Source organism: Pygocentrus nattereri, chromosome 1 (assembly GCF_015220715.1).
Source record: "Pygocentrus nattereri isolate fPygNat1 chromosome 1, fPygNat1.pri, whole genome shotgun sequence".
Taxonomy (NCBI): domain Eukaryota; kingdom Metazoa; phylum Chordata; class Actinopteri; order Characiformes; family Serrasalmidae; genus Pygocentrus; species Pygocentrus nattereri.
The window spans coordinates 53333745-53357703 of record NC_051211.1 but is presented as its reverse complement, the minus strand read 5'-3'; the positions used below and the strand labels follow the sequence as shown (position 1 = coordinate 53357703).

Genomic DNA, 23959 nt, shown 5'->3' with positions numbered 1-23959 from the left:
TGGTGCACGTGGAAACACATCATAGAAAGATAAGCATTTCTTAACATGCACGCACACACACACACACACACACACACACACACACACACACACACACACACACACACACACACACACTTTCTTAGTCGCTTATCCTTCTGGGGGAGCTGGAGCCTATCCCAACAGTCACTGGGCAGAAAAATTAAGAAGTGTTGGTAAAAATATGTTTATCAAATAGATTTGAAAATATGTAATAACGCACATTACTATTTGGGTGGTGGATCATTCTCAGCACTGCAGTAACACTGACGTGGTGGTGCTGTGTTAGTGTGTGTTGCGCTGGTCTGAGTGGATCAGACACAGCAGTGTTACTGGAGGTTTTAAACACTCTGAGAATAGTGCACCAGCATAAATTTCCAGCCAACAGCGTCCTGTGACCACTGACGAAGGACCAGAGGACGACCAACACAAACCGCAGCAGCAGATGAGCTGTCGTCTCTGACTTTACATCTACAAGGTGGACCGACAAGGTAGGAGTGTCTAACAGAGTGGACAGTGAGTGAACACAGTGTTAACAACTCCAGCAGCACTGCTGTGTCTGATCCACTTGTACCAGCACAACACACACTAACACACCACCACCACATCAGTGTTACTGCAGTGCTGAGAATGATCCACCACCCAAATAGTACCTGCTCTTTGAGGGTCTATGGGGGTCCTGACCACTGAAGAACAGGGTAACAGAGTATCAGAGAAACAGATGGACTACAGTCTGTAACTGTAGAACTACAGAGTGCAGCTATACAGTAAGTGGAGCTGATAAGATGGACAATGATGTTCAGTTGCTTCTTAACACAAATAGCTAATCAGCCAATCACACGGCCGCAGCTCAATGCATTTAGGCCTGTAGAGGTGGTCAAGACGACTTGCTGAAGTGCAGACCGAGCATCAGAACGGGGAAGAAAGGGGATTTAAGGGGCTTTGAACGTGGCGTGGCTGTTGGTGCCAGACGGGCTGGTCTGAGTATTTCAGAAACTGCTGATCTGCTGGGATTTTCACACACAACCATCTCTAGGGTTTACAGAGAACGGTCCGAAAAAGAGGAAATATCCAGTGAGCGGTCAGTTGTGTGGATGAAAATGCCTTGTTGATGCAAGAGGTCAGAGGAGAATGGGCAGACTGGTTCCAGATGATAGAAAGACAACAGGAACTCAAATAACCAACCAGAATCTCTGAGGAACGTTTCCAGCACCTTGTTGAAAGTCTGACACGAAGAATTAAGACAGTTCTGAAGGCAAAAGGGGGTCCAGCCTTTTACTAGCAAGTACCTAATAAAGTGGCCGGTGAGTGGATTTTTTTTTCCATGTGGGTGAACACTCATGCACAACTGACACAATAAACAACTGACGAGGCTCCAAAACAGGCTGAAAAGATTTTATGGCTACTGTGAAAAGCTGTGAAAGAGAACAAACTTGACAGATTTTTCCTACTGAGGGCTGTGTTCACTATTGATATTTGGCCCATCTCACTTTGGGCCATGCCACTGTATCTTCTGGGGGTATCAAGAGTAGATGCCCATGCAAACGTGCTATTTATGTGCATATGTGCACACAAACACATACACTTACACATACATGCAATGCACCCTCACAAACAGAACAACAGGCCCTCACACACAGAGCCCTCTTTGTGTTATTGGGGCCATTTTGCGTTGTTTGTTATCCGCGCTTAATCCTATAGCTTTGTTGTTGCTCATCATTATATATAGAAATCGCCGTCCAGGGCTCCACTAACAAGGACATATTCAGCATTATGGAGGCTCTGACCCCTTTTCTCTGCTGGAGGAACGTTGCTCTCTTTCTCTTTAACCTATTTTGTGTTGTTTTGTGCTCTTATTAAAAGGTTGGTTTATCATATAAGCCAGTTAAACGGACTATCATAAGCACAGCAACAACAACACCGCCAACACAAAAAACCCCAAAAACAACTACATGTATGTTTATGTGTTATACACCGGTCAGGCATAACATCCTGACCACCTCCTTGTTTCTACGTTCGTTGTCCATCTTATCAGCTCCACTTACTGTATAGCTGCACTCTGTAGTTCTACAGTTACAGACTGTAGTCCATCTGTTTCTCTGATACTCTGTTACCCTGTTCTTCAGTGGTCAGGACCCCCATGGACCCTCACAGAGCAGGTATTATTTGGGTGGTGGTCTGAGTGGATCAGAGTTTTTAAACATCTCAGGGTCACTGCTGGGCTGAGAATAGTCCACCAACCAAAAATATCCAGCCAACAGAGTCCTGTGACCACCGATGAAGGACTAGAGGATGACCAGCACAAACTGTGCAGCAGCAGATGAGCCGTCGTCTCTGACTTTACATCTACAAGGTGGACCGACAAGGTAGGAGTGTCTAATAGAGTGGACAGTGAGTGGACACAGTGTTAAAACCTCCAGCAGCACTGCTGTGTCTGATCCACTCGCACCAGCGCAACACACACTAACACACCACCAGTGTTACTGCAGTGCTGAGAATGATCCACCACCCAAATAGTACCTGCTCTGTGAGGGTCCATGGGGGTCCTGACCACTGAAGAACAGGGTAACAGAGTATCAGAGAAACAGATGGACTACAGTCTGTAACTGTAGAACTACAGAGTGCAGCTATACAGTAAGTGGAGCTGATAAAGTGGACAGTGAGCGTAGAAACGAGGAGGCGGTCAGAATACATACATAATGTTGTCTGTGGTTTTCAGTGGGTTCCTTGCTCACCTTCTTTACATTCACAGGGTGCTTTGTGGACATGACTGGGCTCACAGGATGGTCTTTTCCATTATACTCAGTAGAACAGTTCTCTGTAGTCGTATTGTAGTGAGGGTTTAGAACAGATGAGCTAAGATCAAAGCAAAAGGAAAAAGCTAGTGGCTCATCCTGGGTGTGTCATTTTTCCATAGTCACTTCAGGGCTTCCATATGACTCCTATAGGGTGGGCTGGCCCACTTTTAGCGTGTGACCTGGTTTGGAACAAACAGGCTTAAAGGTTAAGCTTCCGTCACTTAGTCCCAAACCACCCCCACACAGCCTGCAGCGGCTTTATATGATTTTACCGAACTTTTACCAGGAATTTTGATATGTTTTAGATACTGTTTTACTTTTTCCTTTTCCTTTTTTACTTTATTACTTCTTTATTTTCTGTTCTTCTTTTAATTCATCTTGTTTATTTTATTACTTTTGATTTTATTTATTATTATCAATTCATGGCCTTACATTTTCTATTTCTTATATTTCACTAATTTAATCTGTGCTTCTGTGTATTTTATCCATATCGCACCTGTTACTCGTTAAGTTCCTATGTTGTAATTTGAATGGTTTATCGATTTAACGGTTTACCTGGTGGTATCTGCTTATTTTTAAATTGTACCTTTATGATTTTTAGTATTTTATTGTGACATTTATTTTTTAGTACCCAGCATCCCAAACCCTGATTTCGTTATTGCTCAGCTACCTTGTAAATGAGGGTCTCCATCAATGTGTCACGATTGGCCCCTCCCAGTCCTCCATGTGCTTTTGTTTTCCTTTGGTCCTGTGCATGTGCTTCCTTGTTTTGATTCTTCCCTGTCCTGCCCCCTTGTTTCCAGACCCTGCCATTGATTGTTCTCACCTGTGTCTTGTTAATCCTCTTGTTAACCACCTGTATCTTGTTACCCTGTTCTAGTATTTAAGCCCTGTGTTTTTCCCTAGTTGTTTGCTGGTCATTGTATTGTGTAGTGTTGTATCTTCTGGCCTCTGTGGTATTTCCTGTTCTCTGTTTTTGTGTTTAGCCTGTGTTCCTTTTTGTCATGTCTGTCCCTCGTTCTCTCCGTGTTGGCTCTTTGACCCTGGACTGTTTAGACCCTGATTATGGATTTGTCCCTAATAAATCTCATTTCTCTCAGCAAATGCGTCCGCCTCATCATCACTCCCCAGCGTTACTCAATGTACTCCATGTTTAAGCACAGGTTGATTGATTGATTGATTGATTGATTCATTGATTCATTGATTAATTGAATCATTTATTTCACCAGTTTAGTTTAGTTGTAATTTTATTACACACTTCTATAACTTCAGAATAGCTCAGCCAGTTTGCATTCAAGGCTTAGCCTGGAATTTTCAGGGGTTGAACAAGAACCAAGAGGTAAGCAAATGAAAACAATGGCAAACACCTATTTCAAGGTTTTTGCAAATGAAGAAGATGTTGTTTTCTAGCAACTTGGTTTTGCTGATTTTCTACGTCAACACCTCCTGACAACGTAACACGAGGTAACAAATTTAATGTAACTGCACGTTAGTTATTTATTTGCTGCGTTTAACATATTGGGAAAAAAATAAAACGTATTGCCACGCATCCCTCCGGCTCTGAGACGCTCTCAAACTCCATCTCCCAGAACCCTCTGGGGGATCACATGAGCGATGAGTCTTCTCAGCGCTCCAATCATCGACCTCCTTCTCCTGAATACTAGTCGGGTACACCTGTTCTGTCATGTGTCTAGTTAGGTTTAGTATAAAGCCTGGCCTTTTAGACGAGTTACTCCATGAGGAGTTGCTTCGGTTTGAGCTGCTTTACGTTTTTCTGATTGCCTTCTTGTTCCTGTTTTTTCTGCCTCGAATTTTTCGACATTAACTGCTTGTCTCTGTCCCTTTGGATTTGGTTGTCTGATTGTTTTGATTTTTTTTTTTTGGATTTGACCTCTGCCTGTTTCTCGACCACAAGTTTCGCCCAAGCCTTTGACAATAAGCGTCTGATTCGTCTGCGTTTGACTTTTGCACACGCCATAGTTCATTTTTTTATGTTAAATTCAGCAAATAATACATAAGTGTGTTCAGAGGATGTGTTCACTTATTTTCACTCAGAAAATCAACAAAGCATGTTTGTCCAGTAGCACCAGAACCACTGTATGTTAAAGCATCAGGGCTATGCGGTGACTGAAGCTGGGAGAAAGGCTGCGCCTGAGACGCTCAGCTCAAACATCACTTGCTACTGTGATGAGCTTTCATATCCCATCATCTCCTCCACTCCACTCTTCTGGGTTAGTAGACGCAGATGCTGTTCAGCATGAATTTCTTCCTCCTACGGTTTTTCTCCTCAAACCAAAACTGATAAACTGACCGCATGGCCAAACTGAGAGGGCTGCAATCATGAATTCCATCACAGCAACATGCAAGACGCGAGTCGCTGTTAATAAAGATTAATAGAGTTAATCATTCTGTGTTAGTTGGGGCAGGTTGGGGCAGTCATGGGCTGGAGGTTAGGGAACCAGCCTCGTGACCGGAAGGTTGCCGGTTCGATCCCCAGAGCCGAAAGCGCATGACTGAGGTGTCCTTGAGCAAGACACCTAACCCCCAACTGCTCCCCAGGCGCTGTGGATTGGGCTGCCCACCGCTCCGGGCAAGTGTGCTCACTGCCCCCTAGTGTGTGTTCACTAGAGTGTATGTGGTGTTTCACTTCATGGATGGGTTAAATGTGGAGGTGAAATTTAGACTAATAAGGGTCACTTAATGTGGTACGGAGCCCAACAAGGGACTTTTTTTTAGGTAAAAATCTGATGAGCACCAGATACTGTGGTGAGCACTCAATACTAAGTGGTGAGCACAAGATACACCTCAAATGTGTGTACCTGATACTAAGTGGTGAGCACCCAATACTATGTGGTGAGCACCAGTTACTACATGGCAAGCACCACATACTATGTGGTGAGCACCAGATATACTATCAAGTATGTACCTGATACTAAGTGGTGAGCACCAGCTAATACATGACAAGCACCTAATACTAAATGGTGAGCACAGGATACTATCAAATGTATACTTCATACTAAGTGTTGAGCACCCAATACTATGTGGTGAGCACTAGCTACTACATGGCAAACACCCAATACTAAATGGTGAGCACATAATACTAACAGACATGTACTTGATACTAAGTGGTGAGCACCCAATACTATGTAATGAGCACCAGATACTGTGATGAGCACTCGATACTAAGTGGTGAGCACCCAATACTATGCGGTGAGCACATGATACTATCAAGTGTCTACCTGATACTCAGTGGTGAGCACCTGATAATATCAGGTAAGCAGCAAATACTATATTGCACAATATTGAATCAAAAAAGAAATTACCCCATCTGTATCTGCTGCTCACCTGATAGCATCTGGTGCTTATCCCAAAGTATTAGGTGCTCACCACATTGTATCAAGTACACACTTGATACATCACTCATCCCTTGAGGGGCTCTGGATATGGTAACTTTGGGAGCCTTGATTAAAACTCATTGAGGAATGTGACAAAAGTGTGTTATTTTGACAAAAAAAAAAAAAAAACATTTTTGGAACACATGACTACACTTTCATTATACAAGACTCACTTGGACTATCTGAGATTTGTTTAGGATGTTCAGAGTAGAGTCATAACTTTAAGATTAAGAAGTTTCCACTGTACCTATAGCTTGTAAAGTATAGATACCTCTGGATCTTTAACATTATCATTAGATTATCAGAGCCCTTTGATCCTCGCCTTATTATTACTACTATAACTGTGAATGACCAGATAACCAGTCAAAGTGTAAAGCCTTCTACTCCAAAAATATTAGGACAGCACATGAAATGCAAATTAAAAATGAAAACAGCCACAAAATAATCCACTTCTCCATGTATAACAGTATAAAGACAAGATATTTAATGTTTTATCTTATAAACATCATTGTTATCTTTTCTAAATATACATTCATTTTGAAATTAATGCCTGCAACACGTTCCAAAAAAGTTGGGATGGGCAGTTTAAATCTAGGAACATTGTATAATGTTCAGAAAACATCTCAAACAGGTGATACAATAAGCGAGGATGGGTCGAAAACAGTTTAACGCAACATTCCTCAATGTGTGATTGCAAGGATTTTTGGTGCTTCACCCTCTACAGTGCATTATGCCACCAACAGGTTCAGGAATTCCAAATAAATCTCTGTGCATAAATAACAAGGGCAAAAATAACTAAATGCCCATGACCTTCAACCCGTCAGACAGCACTACATGAAAAAGTGACATGCTTCTGTGATGGATGTCACCGCATGGGCTTAAGAATACTTTGGCAAACCATTGTCAATAAAAACCGTTTGCTGCTACATCCACAAATGCACGTTAAGACACAGCAGAAGCCCTAGGTTAATGTCTGAAAAGCCACCAAACTCTCCAGACTCAAGCTCGTCTGAAATGGACTGAGGTTTGATGGAAACATGTATTGTGGTCTAACCAGTCAATCATTCAGATTTTTTGTGGAAATAACGGACATTGTGTTCTTGAGGCTAATGAAAATAAGGACCATCCACATTGTTACCAGTGTAAAGTTCAAAAGCGAGTGACTATCATGGTATGAGGGTGTATTAGCACCCATGCCATGAGTCACTTTTACATCTGGGATTGCGCCAATAACACTGAAAGATACATATACAATTTGGTGCGACACATGCTGCCTTCTAGATGACGTCTTTTTCAGGAACGTCAATGTTAACTTCAGTGTGATAAAATGCTACTTTCTGCAGATGTTACTACAGCATGGCTGCCTGATCAGAGCGTGTGGGTGCTGGACTGTGGAAGTGCAAAGTATGACAACGAAGGCACACCTGATGATTGCACACCTGATGACTTGTATGGGTCCTTCTCCATTTGGAGAGGAAACCATGTCACAAAGGTTGCAGGACTGGAAAAGAAGCTTAAAATATCAGCTCCAAAAGTCAATATGTACATTTACACAGTTGACCTAAGATTAAATAACACCGTTACCTTCTGATTCTCAGATTTTCTTTTGTTACAAAAGTCGTCACAAAACCAACTTTAAACATTCAAGAAACAATTTTTAATAGAAAACAATATTTTAAAAGGTTTAACTTAGAAATCTGTATAAAACAGATTCATGTTTACCTTTTTATATCATTACCCTTATATTACATTGAATAAATATGTATTTTATTTTAAAAAGAAATTCATTTGTCTCAGAGATTTTGGTCGCTGGTGTTATCAGGACTCTTATTTTACATTCGAACGCAGCATCTTCTGCTTCTTTGGGTCGAGGCTCATCAGAGAAGAAGCATCTCAAGGCATGAGAAGATGAGTTCTTACTCACTCATTATATTTCATTAATTTTAATAATTTTGTTTATCAGGCAGCTGATGACTACTATGTATCAACAGTGGTATCTGCTTTAATGGCCGAATAATTAAAATATTGTCAAAATAATGCCATAAATATCATTTTATTACTGATTTTAAGTAGTTGCACAAGGTCACCTGACGACCAATGAGTCAGCCAAATTACAAAATCCTCAGTTTTAACCAGAAGGTCACTGGAGTCAGCGTCACTGGTGTTACACCACATTCATACAACGCCAGTGACTGTAACATATGTTTGGAATTGAGCTCCTTTCTGTAGATATGATAAAAGGAGATGTTATTGCACATATTATTAAGTTATTTAGTTTTGGGATTCTTTTAAAAATGTATCCACCTGAATTCGCACTCCAATTGAACGATGATCCGTATAAAGGAGGAATGGTAAACTTCCAAAAACGGATGAAATGATTATTAATATTTGTTAAAAATACATGTGAAGCAACATAGCGGTAGATATATTCCTGTCCCAACTTTGTTAGCACATGTGGCTGGCATATGAATGAGCAAATATTTACAAAAAAAGACCACAACCCCCCTGATATTCATAAAAACTGATATTCATAAATGGTCTAAGGTACCTGGTACAGGTAAAAGTGAATTTATGAAGCATTTCACATATTTTTCTGTTTTTTTTTGGAACTGAAATCTGTAAAGTTATACACAGTAAACCGTTCAAATAAAGAAAACAATTGTAAAACATGTAAAAGTAAGATGGGTTGTATCAACATTTGAACTCTGCTGTGGTCCCTTTGTGAGGGATTTGTATGGGTGGGGGGATGTGGGGGTATTTTTTGGCACCCCCGAGTGAACTGTGTTGTTGGACGGTGGACACGTGGCTCCTCCCCTTCACTTTCCCTGAAAAGGAGGGAGAAAACAAACAAAGACACACGCAGGCGCCACACACCTCCTGCTGGCTGCGTGCCACACACACACACACACACACAGGCCACAATCCCTCACAAACCGCTACACTTCGATCCCCACTGATAACTCCACAAAAGGGCAAATCATCTGTTCTAACTGATCTCCTGTGATAACCTCACAAAGCCCAAATCATCTGCCATTATTGCCATGGCTCCCCTTGACATTGTGCCATTAATAAGGCCATTGAGGAGAGGCCTGCTCTGTTTGGATGCTGTATAATGGAGTCTTTGACAGATTCGCTTGGCTCTCTGGCTGGGCACTTTGAATACAGCGTGCATATTCCATGCCTGACGCTCATCAATAGCCAGGCTTGTTTGTTTGCCTAGTCATTCTGATCTGATGGTACATACGCACTGCCACCCCCCCCCCCCCCCCCCCCCCCCCCACCCCACCCAGACTCTGCAAACAGAGCTTACATAAAGGCACTGTACCCTAATACACACAACCACCCACTCACTCACTCAGTCACTCACTCACTCACTCACTCACTCACTCACTCACTCACTCACTCACTCACTCACTCACTCACTCACTCACTCACACCCTTCAGTGGCTCTCTGCTCTTTCAGGATGGCAAACTTTTCAGCCAACCATTCATCAGTGTGACAGCAACAGTCCGAGTTCTGCCCACAGAGCGACGCGCTCGTGTTTTTGTACAATGTCAGAGTGGAGGGGGTGCAATGGTTTTATGCAACTAAGAAACGTGTATTTACACACTGATTGATTTGGAGACTAAGCATTTATTTACACAGAAACACGTGATTTTATGTTTTTTATGTGCACCGTGTTCTTTTAACCATTTCCAAACCTCTCCTTGTGGGACATGAGCATTATTTGCATCCAATTCAAAACATCCAATTACTGTTTTAGCTAATCAATACTTCGTGTAGCGGGTGGAGGAGAAATCTGTGGTTGGGATAGTGTAGTGGTTAACACCTCTGCCTTCTGCGCTGTAGACTGGGGTTCAATCCCCACCTGGGTAAACACCCCACACTATACCAATAAGAGTCCTTGGGCAAGACTCCTAACACCGCCTTGGCCTGCCTGTGTAAAATGATCAAATTGTAAGTCGCTCTGGATAAGAGCGTCAGCCAAATGCCGTAAATGTAAATCTGGAACCATTCGTTCTTCAAACGAGCTCACAAGGTGTCAACTAATGTATTTGTGCTACTTTTAATATTACATGTATTTAAAGGTTTATTTGTATTTGTTCTAGTGATTTTACATATAAAAACATCCTGAATGGTTACTAAATGGTTTTTAACAGGTGTATTTACATGCTTAGGTATGTGTGTGTGCGTGTGTGTGTATATATATATATATCAGCTCCACTTACTGTTTACAGGCTTAGAATACTTGCTGATACATCAGAACTGAAAGTCACCCTTAAATTAATATTTGAAGGGTTTAAAAAAACTACACACACACACCGATCATAACATTCTGACCACCTCCTTGTTTCTATGCTCACTTTGTAGTTCAGTTACAGACTGTAGTCCATCTGTTTCTCTGATACTCTGTTACCCTGTTCTTCAGTGGTCAGGACCCCCATGGACCCTCACAGAGCAGGTACTGTTTGGGCGGTGGGTCATTCTCAGCACTGCAGTGACGCTGATGTGGTGGTGGTGGTGTGCTAGTGTGTGTTGCGCTGGTACGAGTGGATCAGACACAGCAGTGCTGCTGGACTGAGAACAGTCCACCGACCAAAAATATCCAGCCAACAGTGTCCTGTGGGCAGCGTCCTGTGACCACTGATGAAGGACTAGAGGATGACCAACACAAACTGTGCAGCAGCAGATGAGCTGTCGTCTCTGACTTTACATCTACAAGGTGGACCGACAAGGTAGGAGTGTCTAATAGAGTGGACAGTGAGTGGACAAAGTGTTTAAAAACACTGTGTCTGATCCACTGCAGTGTACAAAAACAAACCCACCCCATCAGTGAGTGAGTTAATGTGTGTGTGTGTGTGTGTGTGTGTGTGTGTGTGTGTGTGTGTGTGTGTGTGTGTCGGGGCGGGGCAGTCTTCAGATTGCCAGGTGTTCCCCATCAACGCCAACATTCATCAGAGACTTGTGGTCTTTCTGAGTCATCACAGGAAGCGCAGGTACACACTCTCACTATGAGCCACATTATACCTGGACAACGCACACACACACACACACACACACACACACACACACACTCCAGCCTGTTTCCATGCACATTAAAGCAATTGTTAAGTACCCACTGCAGGCAGAGGCCACAGAAAGAAGGCCGCTCGCTGAAGGAGAGACGGAGTGAGGTGAAAGCTGAACGCTGGCCGCGTGGTGAAGGGTGAATAACCCTTGTTATTTCTGCATTGCGTTTTTTTCGCTCACCACTGAAAGAGTGGGTTCCAATTAAGTCCAATTAAGGCCTTTCAGGGCCTAATGAGGAGCCACGCTCACAAGCGTTTTAGAGGCTTGACAGACGCATGCACGTTTACACACTCGTGCATTTGTGCACACACCCAGGGACATCTTTACCCAAAGTCAGATTACTATAGAGACAAGCAGCCTCGTAAGACTTTTAGAAGTGATCCAACAGACACTGCAGCAGAAAGGAACAGGAATCAGGCCTCACTTGAACAGTGAAGAGCATGACACATCCCTGCATTCACATAAAGAGAAAAACTCTAATCACTAACCCCCCGACACACACACACACACCAGCACACAAAGAGTGCCACTCCTCTCCGTTGTGTGAGCGACAGCTGCATGCTTCCGCCTCTCTCGGTTGATTAGGGGCTGAAGAGAACCTGTCCAATCAGGCCTTTTCACCGTGCCCCTGCGTTCACACAAGAACTCTGCAGCCTCGCGACCTCTCGCAACCCTGCTCCCACCCCTTCACCTTGACCTTCACTAAACACCCCTGCCTTCGAGGGACAATCCGTCTCTGCGTCCAATCACAAAAAAGGGGCCTCCACTAACCAATTAGACCCTCGACCAAAAAAAAAAAAAAAAAAACAACAAAAAAAAAACGACGCCACTCCAAAGCACAGCTAATTAAAAAATCAAGTGCAAAGCTTCAGGCTCAAAAGTAAACAATGGAGGAGAAGGACGGCAGGCAGGCCAACGTGTGGACGTCTGTTTGTGCACAGAGTTTCAAATGTGCGCTGGTGGTGCCCAGTCAGGGGACAAAAGGGGGAATGGTTTTTGATTCGGATGCCTAATTAGGCAGGGACACAAAAATAAACAGTGCATTAGTTTGAGGGGTTTTCTGTTCCGGGGGGGCACCGACCATATTGTGGAGGTTGGTTCGTATACATAGGACTTCATTAAAAGTATAAAAATACTTTATTAATGATAAATTTGTACTCCTTTTACTCCTCCCTGTCGTAACAAATAGAGCCATCCCCAAGATGGTAGACAAAGAAAAACACTCGTTCACCAACCAGAAGAAAGAAATCTTCAGCAGAAATCTTCTTAAACCCCACTTTTACAGCTTTCATGAAGACTCTGACATTCACCAGTGTGTCCGTATTGGGGATCTGCTCTTAGGTAAGGACAGAATCTGCACACAGTCAAGAGCTGAAAGGTGGAGATCAGTTCTGCAGTTTAAGAGCACAACATGAATCTGACGTACACATTATAAAGAGTACCTGGTGTTTTCATATTCACTCACTGGCCACTATATTAGGTTCAGTTGCTTCTTAACACAAATAGCTGATCAGCCAATCACACAGTCACAACTCACTGCATTTAGGCATGTAGAGGTGGTTGAGACGACTTGCTGAAGTGCAGACCGAGCATCAGAACGGGGAAGAAAGAGGATTTAATGGACTTTGAACGTGGCGTGGTTGTTGGTGCCAGACGGGCTGGTCTGAGTATTTCAGAAACTGCTGATCTGCTGGGATTTTCACACACAACCATCTCTAGGGTTTACAGAGAGCGGTCCGAAAAAGAGGAAATATCCAGTGAGCGGTCAGTTGTGTGGACGAAAATGCCTTGTTGATGCGAGAGGTCAGAGGAGAATGGGCAGACTGGTTCCAGATGATAGAAAGACAACAGGAACTCAAATAACCAACCAGAATCTCTGAGGAACGTTTCCTTGTTGAAAGTCTGCCATGAAGAATTAAAGCAGTTCTGAAGGCAAAAGGGGGTCCAGCCTTTTACTAGCAAGGTGTACCTAATAAAGTGGTCAGCGCTGTCGCCTCACAGCGAGGAGGGCCTGGGTTCGATTCCCCAATTGGGTGACCAGGGTCCTCTTTGTGTGAAGTTTGCATGTTCTCCCCGTGTCTGCATGGGTTTCCTCCCACAGTCCAAAGCCATGCAGTCAGGCTGTTTGGACATGCTAAATTGCCCCTAGGTGGGAATGTGTCTGTCTGCCCTGTGATGGACCTGTCCAGATGTGTCCTGCCTTTTGGCCAAAGACAGGTGGGATAGGCTCCAGCACCCCCCCCGCGACCCTGACGGAGAAGCGGCTTAGAAAATGGATGGATGGATGTACTTAAGTATAAAGTAAAAGTACTAAAAGAGTAATTCTGGCTCTGATGTCCTGTTATCATTTTTATAACCAGACTGGCTTCATGAACTCATTTCAGGTGAAAGTCCTCCAGCGTCTCTCTTGGTAAACCAGTCTTTTAATAGAACGTCATTAATTAGTGACGCTGACGTCTATTAAAATGATCAGAAGCACAAAACACTGAAGGTAAACAGTTTCCATCAGGGAGAACCGAGTGGCTCTGAAATCACTTTTTACACACAAGCAAAGTTTCAGTTTCAGATTTATTTACAACTTAGTTCCAAGTTTAAGTTGAATAAAAACTGGCTTTAAACTCAGGATCACAGATGAGCTCCTTTACTATGTTGATCTGTAGGCGTCTGTTCATAAACATAAACCAGCCCAAACTCATTTACTATAAAATGAAATGGTGTTTGTAGAAATTCAGAAAAAAGCCGCGTCAGTCTCGACTGCATATGTGGACATATTTCTATATTGAGCTCTATTTACACAAAGTTAGGTTAGTTCATCATTTATGTTGAACAGACTCTCCCAAAGTTTTACGCTGCTGCGCTGACGTTGAACCGCGTGCTGCACTGGGTCGGTATGACCAACAGGTCAAAACCAGCTCTAAACAAAGTGACCGCTGGGCCCTGATTGGTGCTCTGGCTTTGCGCTTCTTTCGTTTTGACATGTTACGTTTTTATACACACAGAAACCAAAAGGAACGACAGATTTCTCAAAATGTAGGAGGAAAAAGTCGGATATTAGACTCTGAAATGTAATGGAGTGAAAGGACAAAGTCGCCCAGAACGGAGAAACTTCAGTACAGAAACTAATTACATTTACTCAGTTACTCAGTTACTCAGTTACTGTCCACCACTGATTTCATACCATGTTAATGTTTTCAGGTGAAAGCTGCCTTTAGAACAGGAGATATACTCACAGTCCTCAAACCTGGAGCAACTACTTGACTTGCTGGGCTGAGCTGCCTCGTTTCCTTCCTGCAGCTTGGAGTAAATCTGCAGTGCCTTGGTCTTGCGCTCCTCTCCCTTCTCCCCAAGCTCCTTCCTCTGACGTCTCCTCCTCCTGTCTTTGAGTTGGTTACGGCCTCTTCGGCCCGTCCAAGGTATCTCCCTTCTTGCCGGGCAAGCCATCTTCTGAGCGGTGGCCTCCATCACTGCTGCTGCTGGGTCTTCTTTGGATTCTATAGGAGACAAAACAAAACACGTGACTTCTGCAAAATATACAAATGCAAAACATAACACACTTCCGTGGACTTTGTGAGGAGCTTTGTTGCTCAAATGTTGCGCTTTGATGGTTCAGAAGACTCAGTGATGATTCTCCTCAAATTCCTCAGGAGAAACAGCATTAGGCATAAAGGAGTGACACAGGAGAGATGAGGGAAAGTTGACAGGTCAGTTGTGGTTTAAAATGAATGGTCTAATCTTCAAAACTGAGCAGAGTGTGAGACCCAGTCCTATTTCTTATCTTGACCTCTACCCCTTCTTTCCAGGTGTCTCCTTGCTCCTTGGAGCTGAGCTACAGGGCAGTGGTTGAGATCTTCCCTCTGAAATGAGACCCTCAAATAAAGAGAGGATCACTTCATTATCAGCTACCAGCGCCGCTCTGTAGGCGACCCTGCCCGTCTGCAGGGACAGCAGAGGAGGGGAAAGTTCAGCTCCTCACTGCTGGGCTTCAGTTACATTTAGGGATCATACGCCTTCAAAGAGGGGGGGCAATTATTTATTATCGCCCACCCCCCCTAATTCTTCAGTGATATGAAGCTGAAGTCAGATGTTCACCAGCTTCTTGTTAGAATTTGAGCAGCAGGAGAGACATAAACTAAAGTCTCCTTTGTCTCCCCAGTTGATCCCATCATTGTCCAGTGATAATAAGGAGTTTCCTTTTATATTCACCTTTTTTGTGGGTAATTACATTGAAAATGACTGACATAAACAAATGTCCTCTTCTGGTGCATTAGTGAGTAGTGGTGCCAAGAAAGCACACCAAATTTCCCAAAATTCATTATGTGAAAAATGAAAATGATCCTATTTTAAGCATCGTAGCTTCAGTGGAAGAAAATACAAGAAACATTGCACTTTAAAGGCGAATAATCTTTAATTAAAAAGGCAGGAAGGGAGCTAGTTAGGTGGCAAGGAAGGTCACTTTTAGCCATAGGATTCCTCTCTAAGGTAGACGCTTAACCCCACTAACCCCACAACTCAGCAAAATGAAGTACACCTCACACAAATACGTTAAACTGCCGTCCACACCGTCAATAAATGTCTTTCCTGGAAGTGCAACACCTCCCGAGAGCCTCTTTGCATGGTTGCTTTGCCGAGACACATCTCCTGTGCTCCTACAGCAGCGTGGCCAGTCGTGGGATGGCGCATTATTGTATAGTGCCACATCTGTACCAATTTCAATTTCACTCATTTTCCTCTAGCTTCTTACATTCTCATTTCTGCCCGAGAAGCTATTTGTTCCCCCTTGTGATGCAGCTCTGCTCCAATTTGCTCTCCTCCTGTAACATCCCCATTAGCACTATGCTAAAAGATGTATTAGTCTGTTCATTTACGAGTACGAGTGGCCCACAATAAGAGCTCCATTAACACTCCCAGAAACCTGTTACTGAAGTGTTTCCCGCTCTCATTACACAAAGAGTAAGATGTGAACCTGTGGGGAGGCTTTCACTACTGTGTTTATAGCCTTACTGAACAGCACAGCACTGACTTTTGCTTTTGTTTTCCTGCACAAAAGAGGAAAGACAGCAGCAGGGGCTGCTGGAAATGTTAGGTTGTTTATTAGAAAAATGTGAATCAAGCATTTATGCACAGCAAATTCAGACGGACTGGTTTAGACCATGTCTTTGGAAAAGCTGAGGTATTTTACAGCAAGCTAAACATCTTTATTAAAGCACTTTTACTCAGGTTGTTTTGTCAGATCATTAATCTGTAAGTCTCACGTGTGCTTTAGTATTTCAGACTGGAATCAGTCTCTAAGAGGAGACCATAGTTTGGCGAAAGATCTAATTTACAGTTTGCCACTTACATCAAATGCAGTTCAGGTTTGGAGCCCAAATTTTGCTTCTTTAGTTTAGAACTGACACTGTCGACATCGCTAACACTAGCGCTACAATAGTCACCCGAATAGCCCAAATCATTTCTGTAAACACACATCAGCCACACAAACTATCCAGGTCTTTAGTTTGACAGTATGACTTACTGTGAAAATGAACTTCCACTTTAGACAACTCACAGTCTTTCTGTGCTTTAAATCACATCAGGTCATCACATTTTGGGGATGCATTTACAGAAAAGATCTGGGGGACTATTCACTCCTAGTGCTTGTTAGCCTCATAGCTCCAGTGCTAAGCTAAAGAAGCAACATTTGGATGCCAAACACATCTTGGATGATCAGCTACGTCTAAGTGGACAATTGGGTAAACATGTTTTTTTATTTAGCTATTAAACTTTTTATTATTAAACTATTAACTTTAAATATAGACTGTATTGAATTATTTCTCTTTATACAAGTTAGTTCCAGCCATGCAAGCTGACTGGTTGAGAAGGTATCTAACAAACACTGTATCACTCTGCTGAGACACCGTTGCTAAGCAACGACTTTGACAGCTGTAGGAGACGCTCAAGCCATTTGAACGTTTTTACTTCTTACTTTGTCACAAACAAATGGATTAATGGAAAATGCAAAAAGCAGATTTGGTCCGACTCTGAAGAAGAGACGACATTAAATTCCCAAACTGTCGTCGCCACTGAGCCGCTTTTCAGTTGGCAGCTGTGACAGAAGAACAGCTGAACAACCTGGAATCAGCCAGAAATGAACCCAACACCATTCGCCAAACTAAACGGGCTGTAAGAAGCTTTACAGACCGGCTGGAACAAAACAACATTAATACTGATCTGGAGAAACTGACCAAACTGAGCTGAACCTGATATTGGCTCAGTTTTACGGCTCAGTCTGATTTGGTCCGACTCTGAAGATCAGACACGTCTGGCGAATGGTGTTGGGTTCATTTCTGGCTGATTCCAGGTTGTTTAGGTTCTTCTGTCACAGCTGCCGACTGAAAAGCTGCTCAGTGGAGACGACAGTTTGGGAATTTAGTGTAAGGAGCTGGAGAACGAACTGCCGGCTGGGCAGCGAGTGGGCGGAGCTCATTACTCTGATATAGCAACAAGCTGCTCGTTAAGGAGCTGTAATTAGGAGGAAGGAACTGAACATTAAAACATATTAAACGCCGCGTTCACGGCCAGTTTATTCATTTCTTACTGTATTTATTTAACTGCTGTATTAAAGCAGTAGAGGAGTGAGTTATCACCAATAACATCATGATCGTGATGATATTTTGTGATAACGCCCTCCCTCTTGGGTTCTACTGCTTAAATATTTTAGATACATTTAAGCTCAGGGTCCTGATAATGTGCTCCACTGCTATCAAGAACAGCCATGATATGGTATGTCATTCAGGCTGCTGATCCTTTGGCAGCCCCCAATCAAAATGCTATAAACTGCTGTCATTTGTCTGTTTCCCTCTGAAATATCAGCAGGTAGAATGGACAAAGGCATGTTTCATTAACCACCTTTTCTTTCATGACAGAGCCTCCAGCTGCTCCTCTGCCCTCAGCCTGGCCCTGGTTCTAGCTTCCCTTTCAGATTCTGAGCTGTGTTGTTTAACCTCATACATCACACTGTCTCTAACACCGGCTAGTGGGAAAATATAGGCCATGGTTTGTGCTTTAATGACGCACCAAATGAGACATGACAGTAATGATGAAGCACTTACTCAACATCTATAAACACCTCTTTACTGATCTGTGATCTAGAAACATAAGAGAGTGTTTGAAAGTCTTGGAAGTCGTTCATCCACACCAATAATGCATGAACACTTTGAGAAACTTTGTATGCGGTTTGTTTTGCACGAAACACAGCATCTTCCTATTGTTTCTATTAGGGCGTCGTCTTTTTCTCACTTTTTTGAGAAAAAAAAAGAGTTCGATGTAGTGCTCTCTTTAAAATGATGCTAAAACTAAAACTAAAATCTCCAGAAAGTGCTTCGGGAACGATTTTGATCAGTCTGTTCATTATGAAATGTGGCAGCTGGCATTTTCCAATTATTAAAAAAATAAATAAATAAAAACTGAGCAAAAATATGTCATAACAATGACAAGTAACGGATATATGGTAGTTACATTACTGAACAAAACCTGCCATGACAACTCATCCCAGACATGCTTATAACATAGTTATATTAATGATATGTTGCACAGTTCTAGTTGTTATTATTCATCATTAATAAAAATATGAATAGCAATATTATTAGTACAATCTATAGATATAGGCATTTGTGTATCAGCAGGTTTTCAGGTGTGCATATCAATTAATGGACTAATCAACTACCGCAGCTGTTGGTGGTTTGGTTTTGTGAAAAGGCTGAAAAAAGTTTCATCGGGAGTTGGAGGTAAACCCCTCTCTTTCCAGAGAAGAACTCTTCCAGGCTCGGCCTCATTCAGACACGATATCCAGGCTTGTGTGTGAAATCTGGTTTCACGAGGCCAGCTGATTTCATTCAGCCGGTCCTATCTCTCCGAGTAAAGACTCCTGTTCTAACATAGCCTAATCCTCCAGTGCACAGCACTGATTAGTGAATGGTCAAAGCTGGAAGCGGAGCAAGGACCTGCTTAGAAACCATCTTAAACACACACAGACCAGGTTACCATACCAACCGGCCTGTCTGAAAGAGGCAGATAGTTGGATTTGGCTGAGAGTGGCAGAGTCAAATCCTTCATCTAACCCTCCTCTGAGGCCACCAAGGACAAAACCCACACACACACACACATGCACTGCTTGTGTGGAAATCCCAACAACCGGTCCACCAGAGTGAAGCAAGAAGGTCAGCCGTGTATCTCCTTTCTTTGTGTGTTTGAGAAAGGGATGAGCGCCAATCACACAGCCAGGCCGGACGGTCCTGGTCTTGCCACCCAGATCCTCCTCCTCTCTTTCAGCAGAGAGCAAAGAATAGAGGGAGTGGTGGAGGCGAAAGGATAAAATCCCTCCTCAATTATTATTCATTGGTCCGATTGTCCTTTCTGGACTGACGTTTCCCAACACATCATCCTTTTCTGTCAGCGCTGACAAGTGCCAATCAAAGCGCCGGTATCCGGATTTTAGTGCTGTCCAAACGATGAAGGATTTTCCGAGAGACAATAGCCCCTGAGCCCTTCAGCAACACCGTTTCTTTCCGAGACAATGACGGCACGGCCACAGTGTCAGTGTGTGGTCCTGGATTGGAGGGTGGGGGGTGGTGGACGACGGCGCTCACGAACATGGCTAATCTCTCCTTCTCCGTCTCTCTCATTCACGCCCCTAATCTGCTCTCACAGTGGCCTGGTGTCTTCCAGAACAATCTGGCCGGGTCAGTTCAGCTTAGCGGCTCTTTGTTGGGGCAGACCTATGGGTGACATCCGTAGGCCTTGGTGACATCTTTAGTTTCAGCTGAATGCTAAAGACAACAGGAAAAAGACTCTGCAGAAGCTTCCAGAGCGACCGGCAGAATGGCAACAGTGGCCGAACGATGCCGAGCAGGGATTAGGATACCTATGAATTTGGAATGAGGCTTGGAGACAAAAGGCCGGACGGAAAGCTGACTTCAGCGTAAATGGGGTCTGCAGCCCTTACCATTTGACCAGTCCTAAATTCCTGCATTTGTGTGTGATTTTAAATCTGTATACATTTATGTAGATCATATATGTATATCATCGCTTTTATTTCATAATGTGTATAGTAAAGTGTGTATTGTATGTGTTTACTGCGCAATATATATATATATATATATATATATATATATATATATATATAAACCATCTCCACTTTTTATGTTTTTTCAGTTTTTGACACAATTTTTGTTTGTAAATTTCATGATGAATGGACTAAACAAAATGGTCCAAAATGACTTGGAAAGACGTCTGGTTCCATTGACTTACATTAAAAGTAAAGTCTCCAGATCTCAACCCCACAGAAAATTTGTGGAGGGAGTTGAAAGTCCCTGTTGCCCAGCGACAGCCTCAAAACATCACTGCTCTAGAGGAGATCTGCAGGAGGAATGGGCCAAAATACCAGCTACAGTGTGCAAACCTGGTGAAGACTTGCAGGAAACGTTTGACCTCTGTCATTGCCAACAAAGGTTATGTTACAGAGTATTGAGTTGAACTTTTTTTATTGCCCAAATACTTATTTTCCGACCTTAATTTACAAATAAATTCTTTAAAATTTATTGTCTTTATTGTCTCTCATAGTTGAAGTGTAGCTATGATGAAAATTACAGACCTCTCATCTTTCTAAGTAGGAGAACTGGCCCTGTGTTTGATCCCCAGCACTGATAGCACATGACTGAGGTAGCCTTGAGCAAGACATCTAACCCCCAATTGCTCCCTGGGCGCAGTGGATAGGGCTGCCCACTGCTCTGGGCAAGTGTGCTCACTGCCCCCTAGTGTGTGTGTCTTCACTAGTGTGTGTGTGTGGTGTTTCACTTCACAGATGGGAATTTCCCCGGTTGTGGGATTAAAAAATGATCACTTAACTTACGCACTTACATTTACACCTGTGATTTGATTTGATTAGATTTGATTTACATGTCATTTCTGATATCATAGGCCACATACAGTCATATGCAGTTCGAATGCTCCCAGACATTAAAGTGAAAAGAAATAAACACATCCTTTTTTCCTTTTTCCTGCAATTATTAGTTTTGTTACAGTTTATTGCATTATTTGCTTAGGTTAACATTTGGAATAAATAAAATACATAAAACATGCATTAAACATTAAAATAGAAAATGTGTCGTAACTTTTACCCAGGACACATTTTATGCTGTAGTCTTTCCTTGTGTGTAAAACTCAGAAAATAAACATAAACGATTGATAATATGTAGAAATCTGTTCTCTGTAGAGGACACGTTAACTTACGTACCCTTTGAGACTCAACGTCATTTGACTGGGGTGCCCAAACTTTTGCATATGATAGTGTAGTGGACATATAAGGCAGGAGAATACAAGAAAAGGCATGAAGTATGATGAGCGACATCTTTTTACAAATTAATAACCATTTATATCCCTGTTTTTATGCATTCCAAAGACCTAGAGATGATTTTACATCTTTGTGGCCCATTCAGAAGGTCTTTTTTTTTTTTTCTCCAAATTAAACACACTGAGCCTAAGACTGATACATGCAAATGGCCTCTCGTTTGATTGGCTGCCCTGTATTGGGCCTCATTCAAAAAGCAGCCCAGGGCTGAAACGCTCCATATGACTTTGGTGTGAGTGGGCGGAGCCAAACGAATGCAAGCTGAATAGGCAGATGTTTGAAGATGTCTTGGGTTTTATGACATCACAAAAGCAGTGAGGTCAAAGCGAAGTGTTTGCAGATCGGTTTTTATATGCAAACGTGATGGACTGGCAGATTTTTTTGCATTACTGTAAAACTAAATGAAAATTTGCTTTTTCTTGAAAAGGAGCCCTTAAAAATTAAAGGTTCCTACATAGTTCTGGCCTTAGCTCTGTGAAAATAAATAAATAAATAAATAACTGTAAGGGAACCTTGACGTACTGTTCAGGTTCTCTAAACTGGATTTGTCTCGTTTACAAAAATGAGAGGTTATTTGGGGAGACCAAGTGGTTTTTCCGCAGTATCACTCCAAAGAGGCACTTTTACTTTCAAGAGCACATGACCTTTATCTCTAAAAAAGGGTCCGGCTGCTTGTGGTTTGAGGTTTGTAGCTCAGTTTGCAGTGACTCACTGTTTCCTTTTGGCTTTTGAGTCAAATGTGTCACATGCAGATAGAGCTGTTGGGCCACAGAAGGCACAGCTCGATATCTTCATTCCCATCATCGGCGTTAATCCACCCAGGCTGCCCTGCTCTTCCTCAAAGCAGGAGCGAGTAATCCCATGTCCAGCATTCTGGATGCATCAGGTTCTCTTCAATGCCCAACGGCTCCTGACGTGACCTCACGCTGACCCCATACTGACCCTGTGAGTGACCACATCTTTGGCCTCCGGGAGGGTCATTGTGCCAAAGCGTACACAGTGTCACCAGGGTTACACGGCTGACATGTCTTTTGAGGCGAAATGCTTCTATTTGGCCGTCTTGCGATAAACGCCGCCCTGATTTCGGCTTTTTTTTTGTTCTGGCCTGTTTCTTCAGACAAAGAGTCGCTAACTGTTGTGGATACAGCTTGGCTCATAAAATGCGGAGGCACTCTCCAATAACACCTCACTGGTGGTGACTGCCGCAGTATAAGCTTCATAGACAAATGCCACTCACCTGCTGGCTCAGCGCTCAGGCCTAGAGGGCTCTGGCAGACGAGATCGCTCCCCTGCGACTCTTCCCAGCCTAGAGGTGAACACAAAAGATCTGACATAAGAGCAGTTTTACTGTGGACGCATCAATAAAGAAGAAGGGGAAGGCTAAATGCTAAGATGTCCTTGTGTCCTTGGGCCACATGGTCAGCCATACGTTACAGATGTGCAAACCTGGGCATCTATTGGAGGTGGGACGGTTGTCTAAGCTTGCATGGGACATTAAGCCCACAGCAGAATGACTGATGCTTACCATCCACTCTGCGCTTCACTTCATGTCCAGGTTAAACAAATGTCAAGCAGAGAAAGCTAAGAATGTACCACAGAGAGAGGGGCATCTGTAGCTGTGGAGGAGCCAAAGGCAAGACAAGTGATCCCCCTGTCCCCTTTAAAGCCAGCTTGGCCTTCCTCCAGCTTGCTACCTGGGAGCCATTACTTCATTTATGTACACAATATGGCCAGACAGGCGAAGAAGGAGCTGGCAGTGGGCAGGAGGCTGTCAATAGGGATTATGGGGCTTAAGTGTACCAGAGACAGAGAGGCACCAAACACTGCCCTGACGGTGAGGCACTCTCCTCAAGCCAGGTGTGGAACTGCACCATCACTCTGGGCGCCACGGGCAGACCTGAACCACCCCGAGGTGTATGGGCACGCGCCCGCTCATTTACCAGAGGTTTAAAGCAGCCAGCAGTCACACACTAAAAGCTAAAAATAATGAACTGTTAATCATGTTTATGTATTACTGCAAAGCCTGAGAAGGTCTAAAAGTGGCATAGAAGCGTCCGAAGCCTAATGCTCATTAAGAACGTGAAGATCTATGAATATGCACAGTTATGTAAATTGTAAACACTCTCTCGCCTCCCTGTTTCTAAACCCCATCCTTTCCTCCACCTGCCTGCCTGCTGCCTCCGTGGCCTCTTTTCCACAGTAGGGCTGAACGGTTCTGAGCATGGAGGGTAAACGTTCCTGTGGCGTTTCCTGATGTACAAATGTTCGACGAGGAATGGTAAAATCCAGGATA

General features: G+C 43.2%; 1 protein-coding gene across 4 annotated transcripts in view; it reads right to left on the bottom strand.

The window, feature by feature from the left end:
• The window catches only part of LOC108435459, a 116533-nt gene that overhangs the window by 26401 nt on the left and 66173 nt on the right, over window positions 1-23959 (bottom strand). For all 4 annotated transcript variants that reach the window (XM_017711315.1, XM_017711316.2, XM_017711318.2 and 1 more), the window contains 2 exons: window positions 22904-22972; window positions 14513-14773 (listed from right to left, as the gene is read on the bottom strand). In XM_017711315.1, coding sequence (XP_017566804.1) covers window positions 14513-14773; window positions 22904-22972 — 330 coding nt within the window. The remainder of the gene's footprint in view (window positions 1-14512; window positions 14774-22903; window positions 22973-23959) is intronic.